The following is a 21635-nucleotide window of genomic DNA, read 5'->3' as shown; positions in this document are numbered from 1 at the left end:
AGAGACCCTGCCTCACAAGGTCGACAGCATCTGAGGAACACACATCTGAGGTTGACCTCTGGCTTTCCTGTGTACATGTGTGCATGTGCTCCTGCATGTACGTGGACATGTGCACATACACAAAGGTCTTGTAGCACCTCCACACACATGTGAGCGTGTGTGTGGACACACACACACACACACACACACACACACACACACACACACACACACGAGGCACTGGAATAAAATACCCCAAGCTGTTAGCCAGAATTTCTCAGACAGCAGGATTATGAACTCCATTTATTCCCTTCTCAGTATAGTCCTGAATTCCCTAATTTTTCTTTAGTGACCTCATGGAATTAAAAAAAAATCACACATGCTGTTTTGTTGTACTCCATGGATATTTTTACTTTCTCCACATGGATTCTTTGAGTAGTTTGTTATTCTTCTTTTATAAAATAGCATTTTCCAAATCAAATATTAAAGGAAAGGATTACTTTTGTTGTTAGTGTAAATGTTCGGATGAGTGTCTTATTAGTGAATTTTAAGTTGATTGCTGCATTCTCTGCTCGTTCCCTCCAGGAAGGGACTCACGGTTGTATAATACGGGCAAATACCACGTGGAGGGCTTTGACAGACATCTGTGCTGTCTCCATCCTCGTGTCTTTAGGCTCCTCTCTCAGGAAGCACTAGCCTGAGTGAGATACAGAGGGAGGAAGCACTAGTCCCAGCAGAGGGTAGTCCATGGGAGGGCCAGGGAGGGTGCTTGGAGAATTTCCAAGATGCAGTACCAGTGTCCTAGGCAGTGGGCAGGTGAGTCTGTGAACAGAAGGTCCCATTGGATGGCCAACCTCATGCTTCAAAATCAGAACAACACACTTGTACACCTTCTTAGGTGACGCTGTGTCGGCGATGGTTGCCTGGAAGGTTTTAATTGCAGATAAAAAAGGGAAATTAAAAAAGACAACCAGTTCAGTTGTGCTGAGGGGTTAATATTTAATTACTAGGATGTTCTTTGCATCCTCACAGCTTTCTCTTCTGGTGTTCAGTTATGCTGACAAAAGGTTAGTGATCATCTTGTTTGAAGGTTGTCATAATGTGGCATTTAAACATACTGTTTCCTATTGCACAGTGAATACACTAATCCTAATCACTCCTTTCATTCTATTTGAGTTCTGGGCCTCTCCCAATTCCCTTTTCTCTTTTTCTTTTCTCATGCAATAGCCAGCTTTATTCAGAGCATCAGACAATTTATGCTCTGAAGATTAAGAAAATTCATATGAGTAAAGTTCTCCTGAGTCCAAGCTGCATACAGTTGTGGCAAAAACATGTTTTTCTACTGAGGCAAACGGACATTTAACTGAATATCAGCAGCAAGCAATAGTGAGTAATCTGACGCAAACTCACTCCTATCCGATATGCCTGGGAGGGGCCCCAAAACACATTCCGAGAATAATTCCATGTTTTGAAGAAACTGAGGTCACGTGATTCTTGCCTTGTTTTCTTGAAAGCACTCAGAATTCTCACAGGACTCAGGACTCCATTCCTGGACTGTGTTCTGACATCATGGCACTCACCCCAAGACCATGCTCTTTCAGGCAGCTCCCTCCTGATGACTGAGACGGTGGGTGGGAAGAAGCCCAGGGTATTTCTGGCCCAGGTAAGGATCTGGGAGCAGTCATCTTCCCTCTAGAGAGGCGGAGTTCTCTACATTGTCCTGCCCTCTGAGGGTCTTTCCACCCAATCGTCCTACACCCTGTGCTAACTGTCCAACTTTGATGGAAAGCTATTGCTTTATCCTACTATATTTTATTTTCTCACGTTTGATTGTTAAAGGAAAAACAATATTTCTATTTAAACTTCTAATTTAAATTTCAAAAGAATTTCTATCCATCAACTTTTATAAAAGTGTAATGAGGAGCAGGCAATAATAAAGGAAAAAGACAGGAATTAACCCTAGAAAACACTTTTATGTTAAATTTAGGAAATACAAACTAAAATATTGTTTAGAAACTTCTGGGCATTTAGAAGTAAACTTTCCGCTAAAAAAATTTACAGCTAGTCAAGGCAGCATTCTGACTTCCATGGATTGCTTTTCCATCTTATTAATTTAACCAACTTTCTGGCAGCAAGGGTATCAGGCCCAATGTAAGGGAGTGTTCCTGGCAGTAAATGTTTTCAGTTTTTAATTGTGTGTGTTGTGCATGCATGCACGTGCACACACGTGTTCATGCATGTCCCGGTGCTCCTGCGGATGTCAGAGGTCTGCTTTGCGCAGTCCTCCATTCTCCCTGTTCACCTGTACTTGGGTTCTGGGATTAAAGTCACATCATCATGCTCGCACAGTAAGCACCCCTACCTCCCAAGCTATCCCGCTGGCCCAGCACAAATGTTTTAACAGCGATTTTAAGAGCAAGAACAAGTTTGAATGGGCAGAACACCCACTGGTGTATCATTTGGTCAGCTTGAAGCCACAAGATAATAGCAGATGACAGGAGGAATACGCCATAAACAGTGGAGTGAGAGCTTATGGAATAGTTAGTCCCAGTGAGCTAACATAGTTCTGTGTGAGGCAATATGGACGTGAGAAGATGATCAAAGGTTGAGTCCAAGGAAACCGAGCTTTCTTGCAAACTCCATGCCAGCTTTTATTGTTTCCTTGGGAGGATTTCCCTGTCAGGAGGATGAGCTGGGCCTTCCCACCTTCCAGAGGAAGTACCATCACCCACTCTGCAGAAGAGAACTAGGGCACTGAGCTGCTCATAATGTAGGCTCACATGGAATGGGATCTGTAACTCTTTCCTTTCTGATCTGCCACTCAAATGGAAAAGGAGACAACAGCCCTGCTGGGTGTGTGTGGGGGGGAGTCAGGGGGGCAGTCCTTGGGTGCATGGGCAGGACCTAGAGCAATGTGGTAAGAATGGGAGGCAAACAGAAAAGCTGAGTGTGCCGTCCAGGTTCTCCAGCAAGGGAACGTGAGATGGGAGGTGGGAGAGGGTAGCTGAGGGGTGGCTCTGGATCTTTGGACAAAGGACAGAGGGAACAAGAGAAGACGAGACTCTCCTAGTTTTCTGGAGGGAGGCAGGGAGAAGAGGTTTGTGCTCTCAAGTGACAGGAGTAAACGGAGTCACAGAGGGCAACGTCCTCTGCCTTCTCCGGCTTCTGAAGTGAGTCAGTGATGGAACATGGAACGGAAGGAGAAGTCGGGGCAATTAGGGTCCTTTGTTCAGAGCTCTGACCTCTGAAGTCTTTCTCCGTTCACATAGCGTAGGTTGTTCACCAAGAATGCATTGACTCTTTAGGTCTTTATTCCAAATAAGGAGCTTAAAATAAAGACTCATGCAGATAATCACATTGAACAGCTTAGACAGAATCTTTGAGTAGCTGGAAGGGAGTTCTGAGTGAGGATGAGTATTGGCTTTATTTAAGTTAATTTGTTCGGCTATGGATTTTACTTTTGTTTGGACAAAGAATAACTGAGTCAGTCTCAGAACTCATCTGACAGCATTTGGGCAGCAGTTTTGATTCAGTTGCAATTTTTCAAATGAGATGGACTGACAGTGATCAGGCTATGGAATTCCTATGACCCTGAGTCTCCCTACATACCTTTGATAAACATAATACCGCTTTGATGTTCTTAGCAATTATTTTTTGCTATTAAAATAGTACTCTAATGGGATTAACTAATAATTATTGCATATATTATGTTAAACTGTCTGGAATAACAATACAACAACTATGAGTCATTAAGATCCTTCATATTGATGTTTAGATATTTTCCTTTGAATTAAAAACATTCATTTTTATTTTTAGGTTATTTATAGCCCTAAAAGTATGTCACATTTTTATTTGAAATAAACATTGTCACCTTCACTACAGAAACTGTGGTGTTCATCACACATCTAAAAACTTTATAATACAAAATTGCTTGTATTGTTTTCCTCATTTACCACACTTATAGTGATCGATCATGAGAGTTATTGCCAGGTTATTTAATTTGAAAATTTTATTATACTTTATTAATCATTTTAAGGGTGTGTGTGGGGGGTGATGGTGTGTGAGCTTGCATGTGCGCCATAACCCACAAGTGGAGGAGGTTAGAGGACCACTTGGGGGAGTTGGTTTTTTTCCCTCCATCATTTGGGTCTCAGGGATCAAACTGAGACCGTCATGCTCAGCTGAAAGTGCCTTTACTTGCCGAGCCGTCCCGCTGGCCCCAGGTACTGATTTTTTTTTTTTTACTTCTGTCTCAGATTTCATATATAATGCAGTGTTCCCATCAAATGTTACTTACCAAATTCCCATCAGGGTTTCTCTAGGAAAAATGAACATTACAAACGTGACCTCACCCCACAGTGCATTTCGGATTCAAAGGAGGTAAAAGCACACAAATTGTTCCTCACTAAACCTCGTGAAGGCGGGGCGATGCCTGCAGTAGCTACGTTCTCTCCTTCACTCCAAGAGGATGCGCTGCCAGTTTGGAGGAGAAGGACACTTACTGTAGGGGATTCAGGAGTCAGGTTAGAACCATCTCAGTCAGACTGACAGCGGGCCAATGCTTCTAACTTCCGGGCCACTAGCCCCTGAACTTCAAGTGGCAGAGATTATAGGCATAAAAATAGATACAAAAGAAAAAACAGATGGCATCTCTGACATGTGGGGACACTGACCAAATCCATGGACCCATATGCCAGTGTTAGCCCAGAGTAACACTTTGCAGTTAGGAAAAGGATGAATGGAAGGGGTCAGGAAGCAGGGTTGAGATGAACTTTCTAGAAACTTCATAACAGCTGCTGGGAGGAGCATTTACGTTTTATAGGTTGGTTCAGATGACACTGATTTTTTTCAAGATCTGGGCCTGGTTCACAGCACCTTGCAGTCTTATGAAGAGATGTATGTGGCATGTGTATCTGTTTCTCTATATGTGCTCACACACATATGATTGTTGTCAGTGTGCATGAACAATTAGATGTTGGAGTCAAGGTAATCAAGATTCAGGGTATGATGAAGAAATTCATATTTCCTTGAATAGACATCTACCAGTTTTGATCTGCTCCATCCCTCCAGCATAGGATAGTAAACTCTGGGGTCATACTTCATAGTTTTCTATCTTAGCCTGCCAATTTGCCATTAGCCTTAACATAAGTTGCTTAATTGATAAAATGGGAATAATATCGATACCAGGCTTGTGGACCATTGTGGGAATTTAAGAAATGTGTTAATGTGGGGACTAGGGAGAGGGCTTGCTCTCTGAGTTTAGGTTTCCATCACTCACAGTAAAAGGTAAGAGTGTAGCTAAGCATCTGTAGCTTATCACTTGGGGGAAGGGATGGGGTAGCAGGTAGATCCCTAATGCTCATTGGCCAGCCAGTCTTCCTGAATCAACAGCCTCCAGGGTCAGTAAGAGATCTAGTCTCAAAAAAAAAAAAAATGTGGAGAGTAAGTAAAGGAGACATCCAGTATGACCTCTGACCTGGACATGAACATGCACACACATGCTACATGCAAATCATTTAGAACAACTCCTGGGACCCAATAGGTAACAGGGATAGTGCCTGTGGTCTTCGGGAGTGCTCCTTTTAATTAATTTAATCCCAGACCCCTAGAACTGGGGTGCTCAAACAAGAGTTTAAGGATTTTGTTTCACCCCAACACACATCTGTCTTTACTTCTTCAGGGATGAGGGGAGAGTCCTACTTCATCGGCATGAGGAGCCTGGGGCAGCAGGCATCCATTCCTGAAGATGGGGGACTCTTCTTCCTCTGCTGCATAGACAGAGACTGGGCCGTCACTCAATGCTTTGCGGAAGAGGCCTTTCAAGCAATCACCGACTTCAATGATCTCCCCAACTCGTTGTTTGCCTGCAATGTTCACCAGTCTGTGTTTGAAGAAGATGAGAGCAAGGTAAGACACGCGTTCCGAAGCACGGAGAGGCCTGACATCAGCCTCCTCTCTCCTTTGGGGTTGGTCTTCGGGAAGTTATTAGATGCATTTACTTGGCTCTGCTTTGGGCATTGGTCATCAGGACCAGAAAAGCCTGCCTGGTATAAGGTAGTTACGGAGGTGGAGCTGTATCTGACTAGGTTGGGGGTGAGGTTGTGTGGAATGGACTCCAGTCCTTGCTGGTTTGTAGGTTCAGCTAACAGAAGCCCTATTCGGAATCTTGACCATAAGAGGCAAGCCCTAAGCTAGGAAGCAGGTGTTTAAAACTCCTAAGAGTTGTTTCCCTTCCATTCAGCCAAAATATAATCAGGCTTTCTCAGAACAATACAAGATCCTTTTAACCCCTGCCCTTCTTCAAGGTGATGACTCTTCCGGGATGGCCAGGAAGGAGCGCTAGCTGGCCATCTGAGTTTTTCTCTGCTCATGTGGACATTGGTGGCGGTTGTTACCAACTGTGATTTACTGCTCTCCAGCAATGGTAGCTTCATGCTTTGAGACTACTATGGACTGAGGTTGACGTTGCATAAACATTTTCTAGTTTTTCATTTTAAGAAGCCAACTTGGGTTAGTGAAATTGTTCCTGGAAACCACAGGAAATATTACAGGTGGAGACTTTTTTTGAAGTTTATTTCAGGTTGCAGATCCTGTGAATGAGATAGTTGGATGGGTCCAACCTTCCTGCATAGATGTGGATCCTGACTTATAAATATTTACTGTTATACAATATTGTAAGCCATTGGTATTTTCTAAGGGGAAAATGCCTTTTTTATAAAGTAAAGTATGTGGCATTGTATGAGATGTGAACACTTTCTAATTGCCATTTTATAAATGCTAGCTCTTTCTATTTCTAAAGTCCAGACACTGTTCACTGTTGACTGAGCCCAGCTAATTGGAAGTTTAGTTTCTGAGTTTTATTGATTTTTGTGATTGTTCTTAATGAGCCACAGAGAAAATCAGTGTGTGTGTGTGTGTGTGTGTGTGTGTGTGTGTGTGTGTGTGTGTGTGACAGGGGTATTTCAATCCATTTAAAGACACTGTGGAGCAATATTGTTTTGGCCTTGAACAATTGAAACTGTGGGCTGAAAATAGCTTGAAGTGCAATGAATTATCTGTGATTAGAAGCTTTAGGGCCATGATTACCAGGCTATTTAAAGCAAGAAAGTAGCACATGCCGTGAAGAAATTGGGATTTTGTTCCTGGATTGGAAAGCAGATTACAAAACAGATTATCATTTATTCAGGGTAAGTTATTTGCTCTGAAATATACTTGCCGTGAACCATAAAGTAAGGCTCTCCATTTCCCCCTGTACCTTCCATTTATCCAGGTGTCACAGTGAAGAGGATTTTCCTGGGAGATTTAGTGGAGGTTTTTGTTCTTTCATGATTGAGTACTACTGGTCAGTTGAAACAATAGGTACTTTGGAAGGCACTGATTTTTTTTTTTTTTTTAGAAATGCTACTGGGTACTGGAGAGATGTGAACAAATTCACCCCAGACAGGAAACTGATGATGTCTCAAAGTAACAATTGCATCTTGGTGAACCAAGTGTGTTTATGAGACTGACTTGAAGGAGGATGGGTAAAGGCAGAAATCACTCCAAGGCAACTGCACTGAAAGCCACCTCAGCATGGGTGCAGCTCAGGAAATGCAGGACCCCAGAGTGGTGCGTGACTGAGGCAGCCTGATAGGAGAATGTTTCAGCTCGGCAGTAGTCCTCATTGTAGACTGTGTCCTTGGGAAGGGAGGGGCTTTCTGCAACCAGTCAGTTTAAAGCACTTCCTGGGAAGTCTGTGTTGTTTATTTCCTGAGACTCCATAGCCTCCATTTAGAACCTCCCGAGTCTTAAGGACCTTCCCTCCAGGGTGGGATGTTTTAACTTGGAGAATATGGGTGCACAAGTACCATTCAAGACCAGCTGATGGCTGAACTTAAAGTTTCAACCCTGAAGGATAAAGGCGTGGGGGTGGGCATTGATGGGAAGATTGTGCCCATGTCTATGTGGATCTTTGAAGATGTGATTAGAAAATGGATTACAAAATACTTTCAATTAGTTTATCTCAAAGTTACTGTGTAACAGTATAAGATAGTATTTAGTTTTAAAATAATTTAATAATATATCGATAAATGTGATACACAAAGATGGAACTAATTTTAAATGATTGAGAAACTGATTTATAGCCAAGGAGATGGATTTTAATAATACATACATTAAATACATACAAGTATTTAACAAATGCATTATTTATTTAGTGTATATATGTGTTTGTATATGTGGAGGTCAGAGGACAGCTCACAGAAGTCAGTTCTCTCCTTCTATCATGGGGGTCTCAGTTATTGAACTCAGGTTGTCAGGCTTGGCAGTAAGTGGCTTTACCTGCTGAGCCATCTCTCTGGCCCCAGATGGATTTTACAGTTGCCCAGTACCTACATCATTAAACTTACAGACCAGACAGGATGTCTTCTGTCCTGGTGCCATCTTCCAGCCACCAATAGTGGAACATTTCTAGAATATTCAATAATTTGATGTAGAATCAGCTTTGATTTAGTCAAATATGCACATATGCTATACATGTGTATCATGTCTATCCAGCCTTATGATATATTCAATCTTCCCTGTGGCTTAGTAAGTCTTTGGATACCAGCTGTCCCTCAGAAGCCCATGTGTTAAAAGCTTACTCCCCAGAGGGTGTGGGACCTTTAAGGCAGGGTGTAGCCATGACTCTTTAGGTCATTGGGGGGTTAGGTTTCCCTTCAAGCGCATAGTGACATCCAGGTCTGTTGTATCCCAGCCATGAGGTGAGTGATTCCGCTCTGCCACCATGTGCTGCCTCAACACAGGCTCGAAGCATCTGGCCAATGGGTCACGGGCTGAAACCTCCCAACTCCTTTCTCCTTGTAAGTTGATCACTGACATTTATTACACACTAGTAGGAAACTAACATGGACCACTAGTGTTTCAATAATCCCTTTTAATTAAAAATGTTTATTTTTGTGTATGTATATGTACCTGCTTGTCTACATATATACCTCATGCACGTAGGTCTTGAGGAGGCCAAAAGAGAGTATTAAATCCCCTGGAGCTGGAGTTACAGGTAACTGTGAGCCACTGAGCGACCCAACATGCTGGGAACTGAACTCGTCTGCTGGAAGAGCAGTCCATGCTCTTAATCATCTTGAGTCATCTTTCTAGCCCCCAGTTTTCCCATGATCTTTATATATATATATATATATATATATATATATATATATATATATATATATATATATATATCTTATTCCACAAGGGTATTATTTTCAGAGTCCAGATTTCATGGATCTGAGTCAGAAATTCTGATGATGGACGCCGTTTCTAAAGGATGGACAATTTGGGCATTCTGCTAGGGTGTAAGGTAATTTTAGACTGAGAAAAAAGAAACAGAAAGCGTTAGTACCCGTGTTTGCCTGTGCGCAGGGCCTGATGGTGGTAATAGCTTTTGTATTGTGTTGGGAAGGCATGTTTTGTAGCCTGGAATTTGGTCAGGGAGTTGGTGCTTAGCACTCGTGTCTATGGTCATTTCCATGTACATAGGTGTTAACACATGTGGCTAGTCATGGCCTGGTGCTTTTATTTGGCCATATTCCACTTTTGAATCATGGCATTTGCATATTGGTGTCTTTGATTTTAGCCTGTTTTTGCAGTTATTGTAAAGTATTAATTTTAAATTTCTTAGCTGTAGAAAAACTCAAACTTCCACTTCCTTTCATGAATGAGTCTTCCAATAGACTCTTCTCCGTGCTCCCATGTGTCTGAGATGGCCTTTCCTGGGGCTCTGTCCTTTTCAAGCTAAGGAAATACTGAATTGAATTACTCATGCCATAGGTAACACTATCAGGCATGATCTGGTCATGTTTGCTTCTGCTTAAGTATTCCCCTGTGCACATTTCTGCCATCCTTTTAAATTTTTCTGTTCTAACACTTGATGCACATTTTTTTGAACAGCTTTGCAAGGGCTTTGACGTTCATTCCAATTTTCAGTCAGGCAGAATTCTGAAAGATCGTATTTTGATTTGATGCTTTGGCGATGAGTGAGCACAGACTTCAGCATGGCTTGTTGTGGTCCAGATGGTTGTATGCTGTTTATATAACACAAAGGATAACCAGAGCTGGAGGAAACTGGCATCCGAAAGCAACAAATGCAGATTGCTGTTTGCATAATACAGCCTGAAGTATAAATATTTTTGTGTGAAACCCATTTAGAACTGAATTCTTCAAAGCACCCAACACCTGAAAGAAACTAAGATTCATTTCCCTCTAGTGTGACCTACCCTTGTTGGCCTTTCTGGATTCCAGTGAAGTCTTGAGATGGGTAAGGGTGGAAGGAGGGACCTCCTTGCTGCTCTGGGCCTGCTGGATAGGACCTTGGTCTCTAAAGGAAAAGAACTGCTGTGAAATATTTATCCAAACTCAGTTGAGTAAGGGGAAGCCAGCAAGGTCACTTCATAAAGGCCTTCAAAACATTTGCATCTATTTGATAATGGTAACAACACTCTCTTCAGCAACCGTCCTCGAGTATGTTGCAAAGATGCCAGGCGATTTTACAAGTGTTTTATAAACACTGAGCGTTTCTGTAGTCATGCCCACCCCAGGAGGGTGGGTTCTTTCTGTATTTCTGCTATTGTGGGATATTCCTTTAACTAGGTAAAGGTGTGTTACGTTTGTTCATGTTGCAGAATATTCCTTTAGCTAGGTAAAGGTGTGTTGCTTTTGTTTATGCTGCCTTTGTTTAACTATGTAAAGATGTGTTGCTGCTTCACCTTGCCTACCTAAGGCACCTGATTGGTTTAATAAAAAGCTGAATGGCCAATAGCTAGGCAGTAGAGGAATAGGTGGGCTAGTGGGTAGAGAGCAAAGTAGGAGAAGGAATCTAGGCTCAGGAGAACAGGGAGAAGGGAGAGAGAATGAGGGAGCAAGAAAGGGAGACGTCCGGGGCCAGGCAGCCAGCCTCCAGCCAGCCAGCCTCCAGCCTCCAGCCAGTCAGCCTCCAGCCAGCCAGGAAGTGGGATGTACAGGATGGAAGGTATAAAGCCTTGAGGCAAAACGTAGATGAAGGGAACAGATTAAATTAAGTTATAAGAGCTACTGGACTAGCATAAGATAAGGCTGAACATTCATAATTAATAAGAAGTCTCCGTGTCTTAATTTGGGAGCTGGTTGGTGGCCAGAAGAAAGCCTGCTCCATTCTGCCTCCTGGGCATGTGGCAGGATCCCACAGCCTTGAACTTATGGGGCTGTTCTGCCTGGTGTGTAAGCAGAATTGACTGTGTCATTTCTACACCAAGTATTTAATTACTGATGTTGGACTCCAATGAATGCTCTCTTCACTAGGCTGGGGGAACTGGCATTGTGTTATCTGATGCCTCTGTAGGCCATGTGGGTTTGAGAGTGGGGACAGAGAAAGCAGAGAGAAAGGTTCTAGCCAACTTATAGTGAACAAAAAATGCAGCAAGACAAAACAAACACACTGAGGCTCTGTTGAGAGGCTGCTGGGACTGGGGGTCGTTGTAGAATGCATGAGTCTATCTAGGTCGATAACATCATTATCCTCATTATCAGACAAAGACACAGAGATACGGTTTGCCATGATTTCACAAACAGCAGTGACTGAGTCTGGATGAAGACCCAGGCTGCTACCTGCTAGAGTCCACACACTATGTTTACTAAGTAATCCTGCCTGCCAGTGGGGTATGGGAGTTGGCATTGGTGATACAATGAGGAACAAGACACACATAAACTGTTTGAATTTACACTCTCTTCAGAGAGATCAAGTCAAGACAAGCTAACAAGCAGTAAGCAATAATAACCACAATGGTGCCAGATGCAAAGGTCATTTAATAGACTTCCAACTGTATTTATTGTCTTGTGCATTTTTAAAAAATAAGAAGCATTTCTGTTTTTACCATTTTTTCAATTATTTTTTTCAAATGGATTTGCACTCCATGGGTACAAGCTTGGTCCTATCTCTACATCTTTTCATTTTAATTAAAAAATTTTAAATTATGTATGCAAGTGTGTTTGGGAGATGGTGTACACATGTGTGCAGTACTCCTTAAAGGTCAGAAGAGGGAGCCAGGTTCCCTGGAGCTGGAATCATAGGCTGTTGTGAACCACCTGAGTCGGAGATGCTGGCAACTGAAATTGGGGTCATGCAAAAGCAATGTGTGCTCTGAACCACCGAGGCTTCTCTCCAGTCCTGTGTCTCTTTCCATTTTTGTGCTTCTCATAAACAGACCATCTCAAAGCACTCTGGGAATCCAGATACTAAAATTGAGAGTCACACAGTTTTCATTCCACTTGACTGCAAGGAGCCATTTCCTTCTTTTTGAGTAAACAGTGGTCTAGTCTGATATTCCAGACATGATAAGACATCATCCTCAAGAACCTGCCCAGAATAAACCTTATTTATTGCGATTTTCACACCTACAGGGGAGATTGGCTTCCACTCTAGTTTGTAGGGCAGTATGGGAATGCATTGTTTTGTGTAAAGATGCAGTCTATCATTCCCTATCTGCAGTTTTAGGCTATGGAAAATCTCTAAAACCTGAGGATTTTTTTTTGTAACTCATTTTGAAACCAAGCTTCATTTGACCTAATTCATTTAAATCTGAGCAGAGCCGAGGTGAATCTCTTTCACTGGGAATATTTGTGTTTTTCTCTGCAGCAGCCTTCTTGTTTTTAATTACAAGGGGCTGCCATTACGTAACAGGTGGCACCGTATTAAATTTCTATTCCCCAAATTTGAATCCCAGACACACTAAGACCCAAGGGTTTCAGACAGCAGATTGCAGAGCTGTAAGATATAAAACGGAACCTGTCAGCCTAGGGAGGTGGCTTGGTGGTTGAGAGCACTTGCTGCTCTTCCAGAGGACAGGAGTTCATTTCCCAGCACCCTCATTGGGTACCTCGGGTATCTCACAACCTGTTGGGAGCACAGAGGTTCTTGTGTTCACAGACGGCACTAGGGAAAGCAGGAATGTTCAACACACAGGGTTGTCTGTTCAAGGAAAAAGAGGTATAGCTTGTTTTCCACCCAGAAGACTGGGACTTGAGGTGGCTAATGGCCTAGGCGACTGCTGTGCTACCTGTAGGGCTAGGCCTACAGCTTGGCTCCTCCCAAGCTCCACAACCAGGACCAGAGGCGGCTAATGACCTCTGTGCTATCCGTATGACCGAGAGCATGCTAGATCCTCCCCTTAAGACAACACATGTAGCCTATCTTTAGACCTCATCTTCATGGAAGAAGTGACATGTATACTTTTGAGAAGTCTGATGGAATTATGCCCATTGTGCATATGGGATTGTGTTACAGCAGGACACCTTTATCCAAGTTGTACCATACTTAAGGATGCCTAAAATAAACCACCCAGTGTCAGACCCTGGAAGTTTGATCCCACACTGGCTACTGAGTCATGTTGAACCACATTTCCTTCTTGCCTCATGCAGATTCTAACTCTGCAGGCCCTGGTGTTTGCAGAGACATACACAACAACGTCCCGTAACTCTAGCTTCAAGGAATCTGACACCCTTTTCAGGCCTTTGCTGGCACACATGTGGCACACATACACACATACACATACACACATAAATAAAAAATATTTTTTCTAAAAACTGGATTTACCTCCCATACTCAAGAGTACAAATGAGTTCATTTCGAGACTCTTAACTGTCATCACACTGAGAAAGCCAATGTATCTTCCCCATAAGATGCTCATGTCTATTTTTCATTTTGTTTTCAGAAAATATATTTTTAATTGACAAATAAAAATTATATACTTACTCTGTATAATGTTTCAAAATATTTCTGCATTGTGAAATTGATAAATCAAGCTGGTTGACATATGCATGTGTATTTATTTTTATTTTTTACCTTTAAAAATGTGTCATCTTAGAGATAGAGAGATGGTTCCACATCTTAGAGCAGGTATTGCTCTTCCAGAAGACCTGAGTTTGATTTCCAGCATTTGGTGGCTCACAACCACCTATAACTCCAGCTCCAGGGGATCCAATTCCTTTGCACTCTGTGGGTACCCACACACCTGCCATATACATACGCAAATACATAAATACAACACATAATTAAAAATAAATCTTAAAGGTCTATCTTCTTAATTATTTCCAAAGTGCAGTGCATTGTTATTAACTACAGTTACCACAGGCCATGACAGATCTCTTAAATTTACCCCTTCTTTTGAAATAAAATTTTATACCCTTTAATTAACATTTCCCTAAACTACCTCCCTCCAGCCACTGGTAACCACCATTCCATTCTTTGTCTCTGAGTTCGTCTTTGTACATCCCATATGTATGTGACTTTATGATATATCTGTCTTTGTTATTGTACTTAATATGATCTTCAGTTTCATATTGTCACAAATGACAGGACTACCTTTTAAAGGTTGAATGGTATTTAATTGTGTATGTATCATTCATATATATGTCTCACAGTTTCTTTTTGCATTCCTCAGCTGAAGGACGTAAATTGATGTCATAACTTGGTTGTTATAAATGACATTATAATAAACACGAGGGTATGTGTAGTATGTGTAGTTCTTTGACATATAACTATCACATAGTTTGTGGATATGCTCAGTAGTAGGATTTCTGGATCATATGGTAGTCCCATTATATTTTTTATGAATATGTGTGTTATGTGTATATAAATGTTCCTGTGTGTGTGCACATGTACATGTGTGCATATTTATGTGTGAAGGCTACAGGTTGATGTCACTTGTGTCCATCAATTTCTCTATACCTTATTTATTGAGGCAGGGTCTCTTGCTGAACCCTGAGCTGAAACACTGGGGTGGTCTAAATAGCCAAGTTGCCCCAGGTGATCTTACTCCTGAGGACTGACTGCAGGCAGGCTGCTACATCCACTTAGCTACCATGTGGATGCTGGAGATCCAAACCCTGGCTCTCATGCTTATAGGAAAAGCTCTGTATCTCCTAAGCCATTTTCCCAGCACCACCTCCTCCCATTTTGCATAACCTCCATACTGTTTCCGACAATGGGTGGTATGGTTTTACTATAAAATGTTCACACCGAACAGTTCCTATGTGGAAGTCCTGGTCTTCAGCTGAATCAAATCATTGTGTGTTGATTGGTCCATCAATCATGATGCTATGAACTAAGCAGTGGATGAATGTGTGGAGGTGGAGCTTAGGTGGCAGAAGTAGGTGACTAGAGAGAAGCATCCCCTCCTTTCTCTCCAAAGGTCTTTATTTCCTTAAGTTGATTTTTTCTCAGCGATTTGTCAGAGCAATAAGAAATCTGGCAGGAGCAGTACCTGTATAAAAATGATGGTTGTCCAAATTTCCCTTTGTGTCAACAATGGACAAATGTTTCTTCTTATATACTGTCCAACAATGGCTATGGTTTGGCTTTTTTTCTTTTGAGACAAAGTCTCACTATGTAGCTCACACTAGCCTTGAACTCACAATCCTTCTGTCACAGTCCTTCAGAGCACGGTGATTACATATACATATGCCACCATGCCTGGCTGTTTTTTGTCTTTGATAATAACCATTCTAAGAGGCATGGGGTACTATCTCTCCTTGTAGTTTGAAATTTCATGGTTTATCTCTCTTCAGATTTTTAAATGTTCCCTTTATATGATTGGTACTATAGTAGGGTATGTATATGGTTATTTGCTCTGGCTTGATTGACCCATTTTTCAGTACCTAGTGGCGTTCTTTGTTTCCTTTTATGGTATTTACTTCAAATCTATTTGTTGAATTTTTTCCTGAATTCTTTTGAATTTCATTGAACTTCCTTTAAAAATACTTATTCTGAATTCTTTGTCAGGCAGGTCATATATCTCCATTTCTTTTGGTTCAGTTACTAAAGCTTTACTTTGTTCCTAAGATAATCTCATGTTTCCTTGTTGTTTTTTGTTGTTGTTGTTTGATTTTGGGGGTGGGGGGGCACGTGGTTATCTGTTTGTATCTGTACATTTGAAGAAGTTGAGACTTACTCTGGTCTTTATCTGAGGAAGTCTTTTATTAGTCAGCCCACCCAGAGATTCTAAACAGCCCTCCTGTCATGGTCAGTCAACTGGTTAGTTACCTTGGTATTTGGTGTATGACCTAGAACCTGGATCTCTGGGGGTGGGTATGTTGATTGAGTCTAGGAGGGGCTTAGAGCCTGACTGAGTCTTCAGGTTCCAGCCAAATGATGGAATGGGATTGGTGCCCGGGCTAACGGGGATATGACTAAAGGAAGAATTCATAAGAGGAGCTGGCCTGGCACTGGAGTGTGTTTGGGGCTTGTATCAGTAGATGGTCCTGAAGCTTTGGCCAACAGGGGCAGGCCTGAATGCAGTCTACCAGACTGCTCAGACCTTTGTCTGTTGGAGTCAGAGGACACTGAAAATAGCCTAGACCCTAAGGAACCCTGGTGTTAAGACAGGTTTGAAGCACATATCTGAGGGGTATTTCTTCACTCTATGATTGCAAGGGGTTGTCTGGAGTCTGAGTCTTAAGGGATGACTTGGTTCACAGGCCCAGAGTGAGAGTGGTAGAGCCGTGGTCTATAGAGTCCAGCTTAACAATGGAGTCTCCTGTAGCAGACCCTGGTCCTGAATCTGTAGGTGTAGGCTGGGGCTTTGAGTCTTATGGAGCTGTTGGAACTGACCCAGATGCTTGGTTAGAAGGTGCCAGCCTGATGGCAGGGCTGTGGGGGTTATGCTTGTTGGAAAGAAAGGGTATGTTAAAGCCAACATAAACCCCTGTGCCTGGATACTGCCTATGCAGATGACTTCAAGCCAGATTCTAGCCTGTATGAGTCTCATCCTCTGCATAACTATAGTTCACTCTGACTCTGGCCTTGGCTTAGTCTCCTTCCTCATGTTCTTCCCAGCCCTTCTTTGTAAAGAGCTCTTGACTGAGTATGGAATAGATCCGCAGGAGAGTTTTTAGTCTAACATGTAGATAGTTATTGTCACATGCTGTTCACTCACGGAGCTTATTTTATAAAAACACTTGAATATGTCACCAACATATTGTTCTCATTTTCATCCTCATGCTGGAGTCTTGGGAAGCAGATGAAATCTGAATTATTATCTATGTTTTCAGCTGCTCCCCCTGTGCTGGTACACTCAGGTATTTATCCCATGTTGAACTGAACATGTGGTTAAAACGGTGACCAAAGACTCGGCTAAATTCTCCAGCGTTTGCTGACCATTGAGAGATATAAGAATGATTTGAAGGTATCTTGCCTTTGAGGTCCAGTTCAGGGCCCTCCATGTCTTACTTCAGGGCCCTCCATGTCTTCTTGCCTCTAAAGTCAACTCTGGAAAACGGGCTTTAGAAACAAAATTGGCTATGTCAGCATAGACACACCAGTTAAAGGAAGTAAGACAGAACTCAGGCCATTCAACAACAAGACTCAGGCCGAGTGCAGCTGTGATGAGCCTGAGTCACAAGAGTAGTTCACACAGGACACTCGCAAATAAATGTTGTATATAAACTTGTATTTATAAAGTGTTTGAAAATTTCTAGATGAGAAATCTAGGAGTATCTTGAACACATGGATTTTCAAAAACTCTCTCAGAAAAAGAACAGTGTCTGCACAGGCAACAATGGAGGCTAAAGTCTGTGATTTAGAAGGTTCTAGAAAACATATAATAGAGGTGATTGAAGGCTGGTAGAAAAACTCACGGTAAGCATGAATAGCAAAGGGTTACTTAAGATGATCATTCACTGTGACTTGAGTTCCCCTGGGAAATAGTAATGTGAACCATTGAGGCTGCAAGGGGAAGTCCAAGTCAAGTATTTTCTTCAAACATTGAAGCAATTATAGTTCAACTTCTCAGTAGATTCAAGGGATACTTAAGAACTTTCATTCTTTTGCAAATGATAGTTCAACTTCTCATAGTATATTCGAGGGATACTTAAGGACTTTCATTCTTTTGCCTTGTATTTCTTTTTAGTGAATAAGAGTGACATTTATTTACAGTGGTTTGTTATTTTTGAGACCATTTAAACTGTGACAGGACAGTGGGTGTCATTGTCCTCAGCATGGAGTCCTATTTTCTTTCGCCTCTGGATGGTGCTTGGGAATCATAATGAGTCACTGCTAATCACTCAGGGGCACCTGCCCGATGAGCGGCCCAGTCGGGGGCAGATTTGAAAGCTACTGCAGGACCCTCCCTACAACGTTAACCTTTCTTGAAGTGACTAGAATATTCCAGAGGCATATTTAGTATCTTGCTTCTCTGTGGTACTGAGTGACCCCCTGGAGCCCAAGAGGCTGGCAATCTACTTAAAATGTCCCATGGATAATGGTGACTGTGGAAAGAGCTAAACCTGATGCCAACAGAGTTGAGGACACTTTGTTTTTGTGCCCAAAAGGGCACACTGGAAAATGCCCACCGTGTTCCATTTAGTGTGTGGTGATGTGAAGGGATGTGGAATCCTTGCCCCCACACTATCACAGTGTTTTGTGTTTGCTTCTTAAAATGACAATATTGGCAACCTTCTTCTCATGGTTTATATAAGATCTACTTTGAAGCCGACCCTGTGACTCCTTAAAAGGTACCCGCATGGGTTGAAGTAATTGTGGGTATGCTTCCTGGGGTGAGGAAGCTGACTCGGTCACCTGTCCTTTGGGTTATGTGCCTGCCACCCTGAGCCAAGGACAGGATGAGTTAGCAGGCAGAGGGCACACCGAATTTCATTCTCTTCTGTGGCCAAGATCTCCTGAGAAGCACACAAGAGAAGCAGAATGGGTCAATTGTTCAGCATTCGGTTTTTGAAAGACCCACAGATTTGAAGATGACTTCTCAAGTTACATCACCACAGAGAATTGCTTTAGAAGAGCTGGTGTTGGAAATGGAGCCCAGGGGAAGGTTGAGCTTTGCTGTTCTTATTTTCCTTGGTCTCAGTAGTTGAAGATGGTGGGGCTCCTCTTGCCTTTCTTGGGTTCCTTTTTTCCAGTCTCCATTTTGTCATACTGGAAGTCCTGAGCCCACCCGAAAATTATGGAAGAAAGAAAGTCAGGAGCAGCTAAGGGGGATAACGCTCTGCTGAGCAGGCTGAAGCAGGAGGATTGCCATGAGTTCTAGACCATCCTAGGATACATGTGAGATGCTGTCTCCACATACCCCCCACCAAAGAGAGAAAGAAAACCCTACCGAGGCAGCCATCATGGAGACCTGATATTTAGCTCAGCTGACAGAATGATTAGGATATAAATGAGCTGAGTGCCAAGGCTCTTGCTGTCATGTGATCTGTGCTCTGAAAGATGAGTGTGCGTGGGAGCTTGTGAGTGTGCATGTCACAGTGTGCACATGGGGATCAGAGGACAACTTGTAGGAGGTGATTCTCTCCTTTCCCCCGTGGATTCCTAGCTATCAGACTCAGGTTCGGCATCAGTAGGCTTGGCAGCAAGCACCATTGTGGGGGACCAACTGCCACTTTTTCGACCCAGGATACTCTTGAGTAGGGAGAAGTGAGAAACATTAGCTAGAAGGGGTACCTAGATGATGAGAGGAAAGACAGAAACACAGGGTAGCCTCGGGAGGGCCTGGATCCTCATCCACTAGCCTAGATCTTTATTCTAAAGGGCTTTTTATGATAATGCCAAGGGCAAGAACAAAGGACCTCCCCCTTGCCAGATACAGCCAAGTGTAGACCCTTCCAAGCACCTGTGCTCAGGCCCATGGTCCAATCATCCTCTTTATGCAAACCTGCTGGATAAAGCCACCGGGAAACCTAGATGGGCTCCAACGCACCATTATCTGCTGAGCCATCTGGAAGGCCCTGGAAGATGATAATATACACATGGAGTGTCCTGCCTTACAGGATATTCTAGTTTCTTGGTCCAGTGGGAAGGTCCAGTGTCAGAAAGCTGTAGGAAAATCAATCACTGTTCTGTGTCATGGTTTTCTGGGTAGGATGTGGGCCTCAAGGGAGGCAGAGGAGCCAAGGATGGGGCTTTGGATCCAGAAGCAGAGGGATCATGTCTGCTCTTCACATTAGCTTTGGCATCATGGCCAACTTATTGTCTCTGAGTCTTTAGTTCCCTTTTGATAAAAACGGGATGAAACACTTCTCTGTAGAGGCTGGGCAGATGGCTCAGTGGGGTACGTGTTTTCTGTAGAGATATGAGAACCTATGTTCAGACCCCCAGCATCCCCATAAAGCTGGTCATGGCAACCCATGCCTGTAACCTCAGGGGCACGGGTCACAGGATGAGAGTGAGGGATAGTGGATGGGGGAAACACAGAGGTAGGGAACCCCAGCCTAGCTGAATCTGAGCTCAAGTTCAGTGAGAGATCCCGCCTCAAATAAGAAAGTGGAGACTGATTGACCTTTGGCCTCCAATGCAACCTCCCCACCTCTCTGTGGATTTGCAGTGTGACTGAGGTGAGGTGGATGGAGCAGAGCGTATAGTGATGGACTTTTTTATAAATGTACATTCTTCATCCTCTGGACCACCCAAATCTCTGTGGCCCTCTGTTTTTGGTTTAAACAAGGAAGGAATTTTCTAAAACCATAGTACTTTTCTAGAAACGTGCAAAGCCAGACATCCGTGTGCTGTGGATGCCATGCAGAGCGGGCACTTTGCAGCATGACCGTAAAGTTGTGCATTTATATGAGAGCTGTGGGCACTACGGACATTTTCTCTCAGTCATTGCCACACGCAAGCTGTCTCCACATTTGTGGGAGGGCACACTTGTCCACTGTTCTCCATATAAGGCTCATGCGATGTTTCTATTAGATTATTTAACTTTATATGTGTGAATGTTTTGCCTGCGTGCATGTATGCCTACCCTGTGAATGCCTGTTGGATCCCCTAGAACTGGGGTCACAGTTGATTGTGAGCCATCCTGTGGGTGCTGGGAACCCAGGTCCTCTGCAAGAGCAGCAAGCACTCTTAACTACTGAGTCATCTCTCTCCAGCCAAAATGTGATGTTTTCTCATGAAAACTAATGCCAAGAAACCACTGCTCACTTCAAAGAACTGGCCTTTTCCTCACCGGAAGGATTACGTAACTCACATGTTTCTTTTTATCCACCAGCTTCCAGGAAGTTCAAATTAGGAATTAATAGTCACAGCAAATGCTATTTATTCTGACTGGTTCTGGCGTTTTATTTCTTTTGGTTGACCTAATTACATGTACCTCTACTGTAAAATATTGAAAGGGTAGATTCATCACACTTTTATCATATTTGTTTGTATGAGCTTTTCCAAATTCATTTTGTAACAGGCAAAACAGCTGACTAATATCATTAGGGATGGATTTTTAAGACGGTTTAAATGCCACTGCCGAATAGAGAAAAAAAAAAATGACCTGAGTTAGTAGGTAACGTGGTTTTAGAATAACAGGCAAACACGCTTTCTCTTGCTGTACCTTGTTCAGAAGGGCAACTTCATACATCTTCATGGAAAAAACAGCTTTATCAGAAGCAGAGGATGCCTCTTCTACACGCGTGCACTCGGTCATCACAGTACCTCAACTCGTGTTACTTCCCCTTAAGTGTGGCTCCCATCTAATGAGTATTGTATTAGTGGTTTGCGGAAAATTTAAGATGCATAAGCCATTTGAGGATATGCGGTTTGCCCTCTCAACAGCTCTGTTCATTTTGAACCTCAACCGCCAAAGGATCCCATGGAAAGGGCTGCAGCTTCGGCATGTGATGATTTGGTTATTGGGGAAATTATAAAGGCC

General features: G+C 42.8%; 1 protein-coding gene across 1 annotated transcript in view; it reads left to right on the top strand.

The window, feature by feature from the left end:
• The window catches only part of Rcan2 (regulator of calcineurin 2), a 234000-nt gene that overhangs the window by 29082 nt on the left and 183283 nt on the right, over positions 1 to 21635 (top strand). Inside the window, exon 2 of the mRNA XM_042265994.2 lies at positions 5660 to 5886. Coding sequence (XP_042121928.1) covers positions 5662 to 5886 — 225 coding nt within the window. The 5' untranslated portion in view covers positions 5660 to 5661. The remainder of the gene's footprint in view (positions 1 to 5659; positions 5887 to 21635) is intronic.

This window comes from Peromyscus maniculatus, chromosome 21 (genome assembly GCF_049852395.1).
Source record: "Peromyscus maniculatus bairdii isolate BWxNUB_F1_BW_parent chromosome 21, HU_Pman_BW_mat_3.1, whole genome shotgun sequence".
Taxonomy (NCBI): domain Eukaryota; kingdom Metazoa; phylum Chordata; class Mammalia; order Rodentia; family Cricetidae; genus Peromyscus; species Peromyscus maniculatus.
Note: the sequence above shows the minus strand (reverse complement) of the source record. Positions and strands in the feature narration are given on the sequence as shown.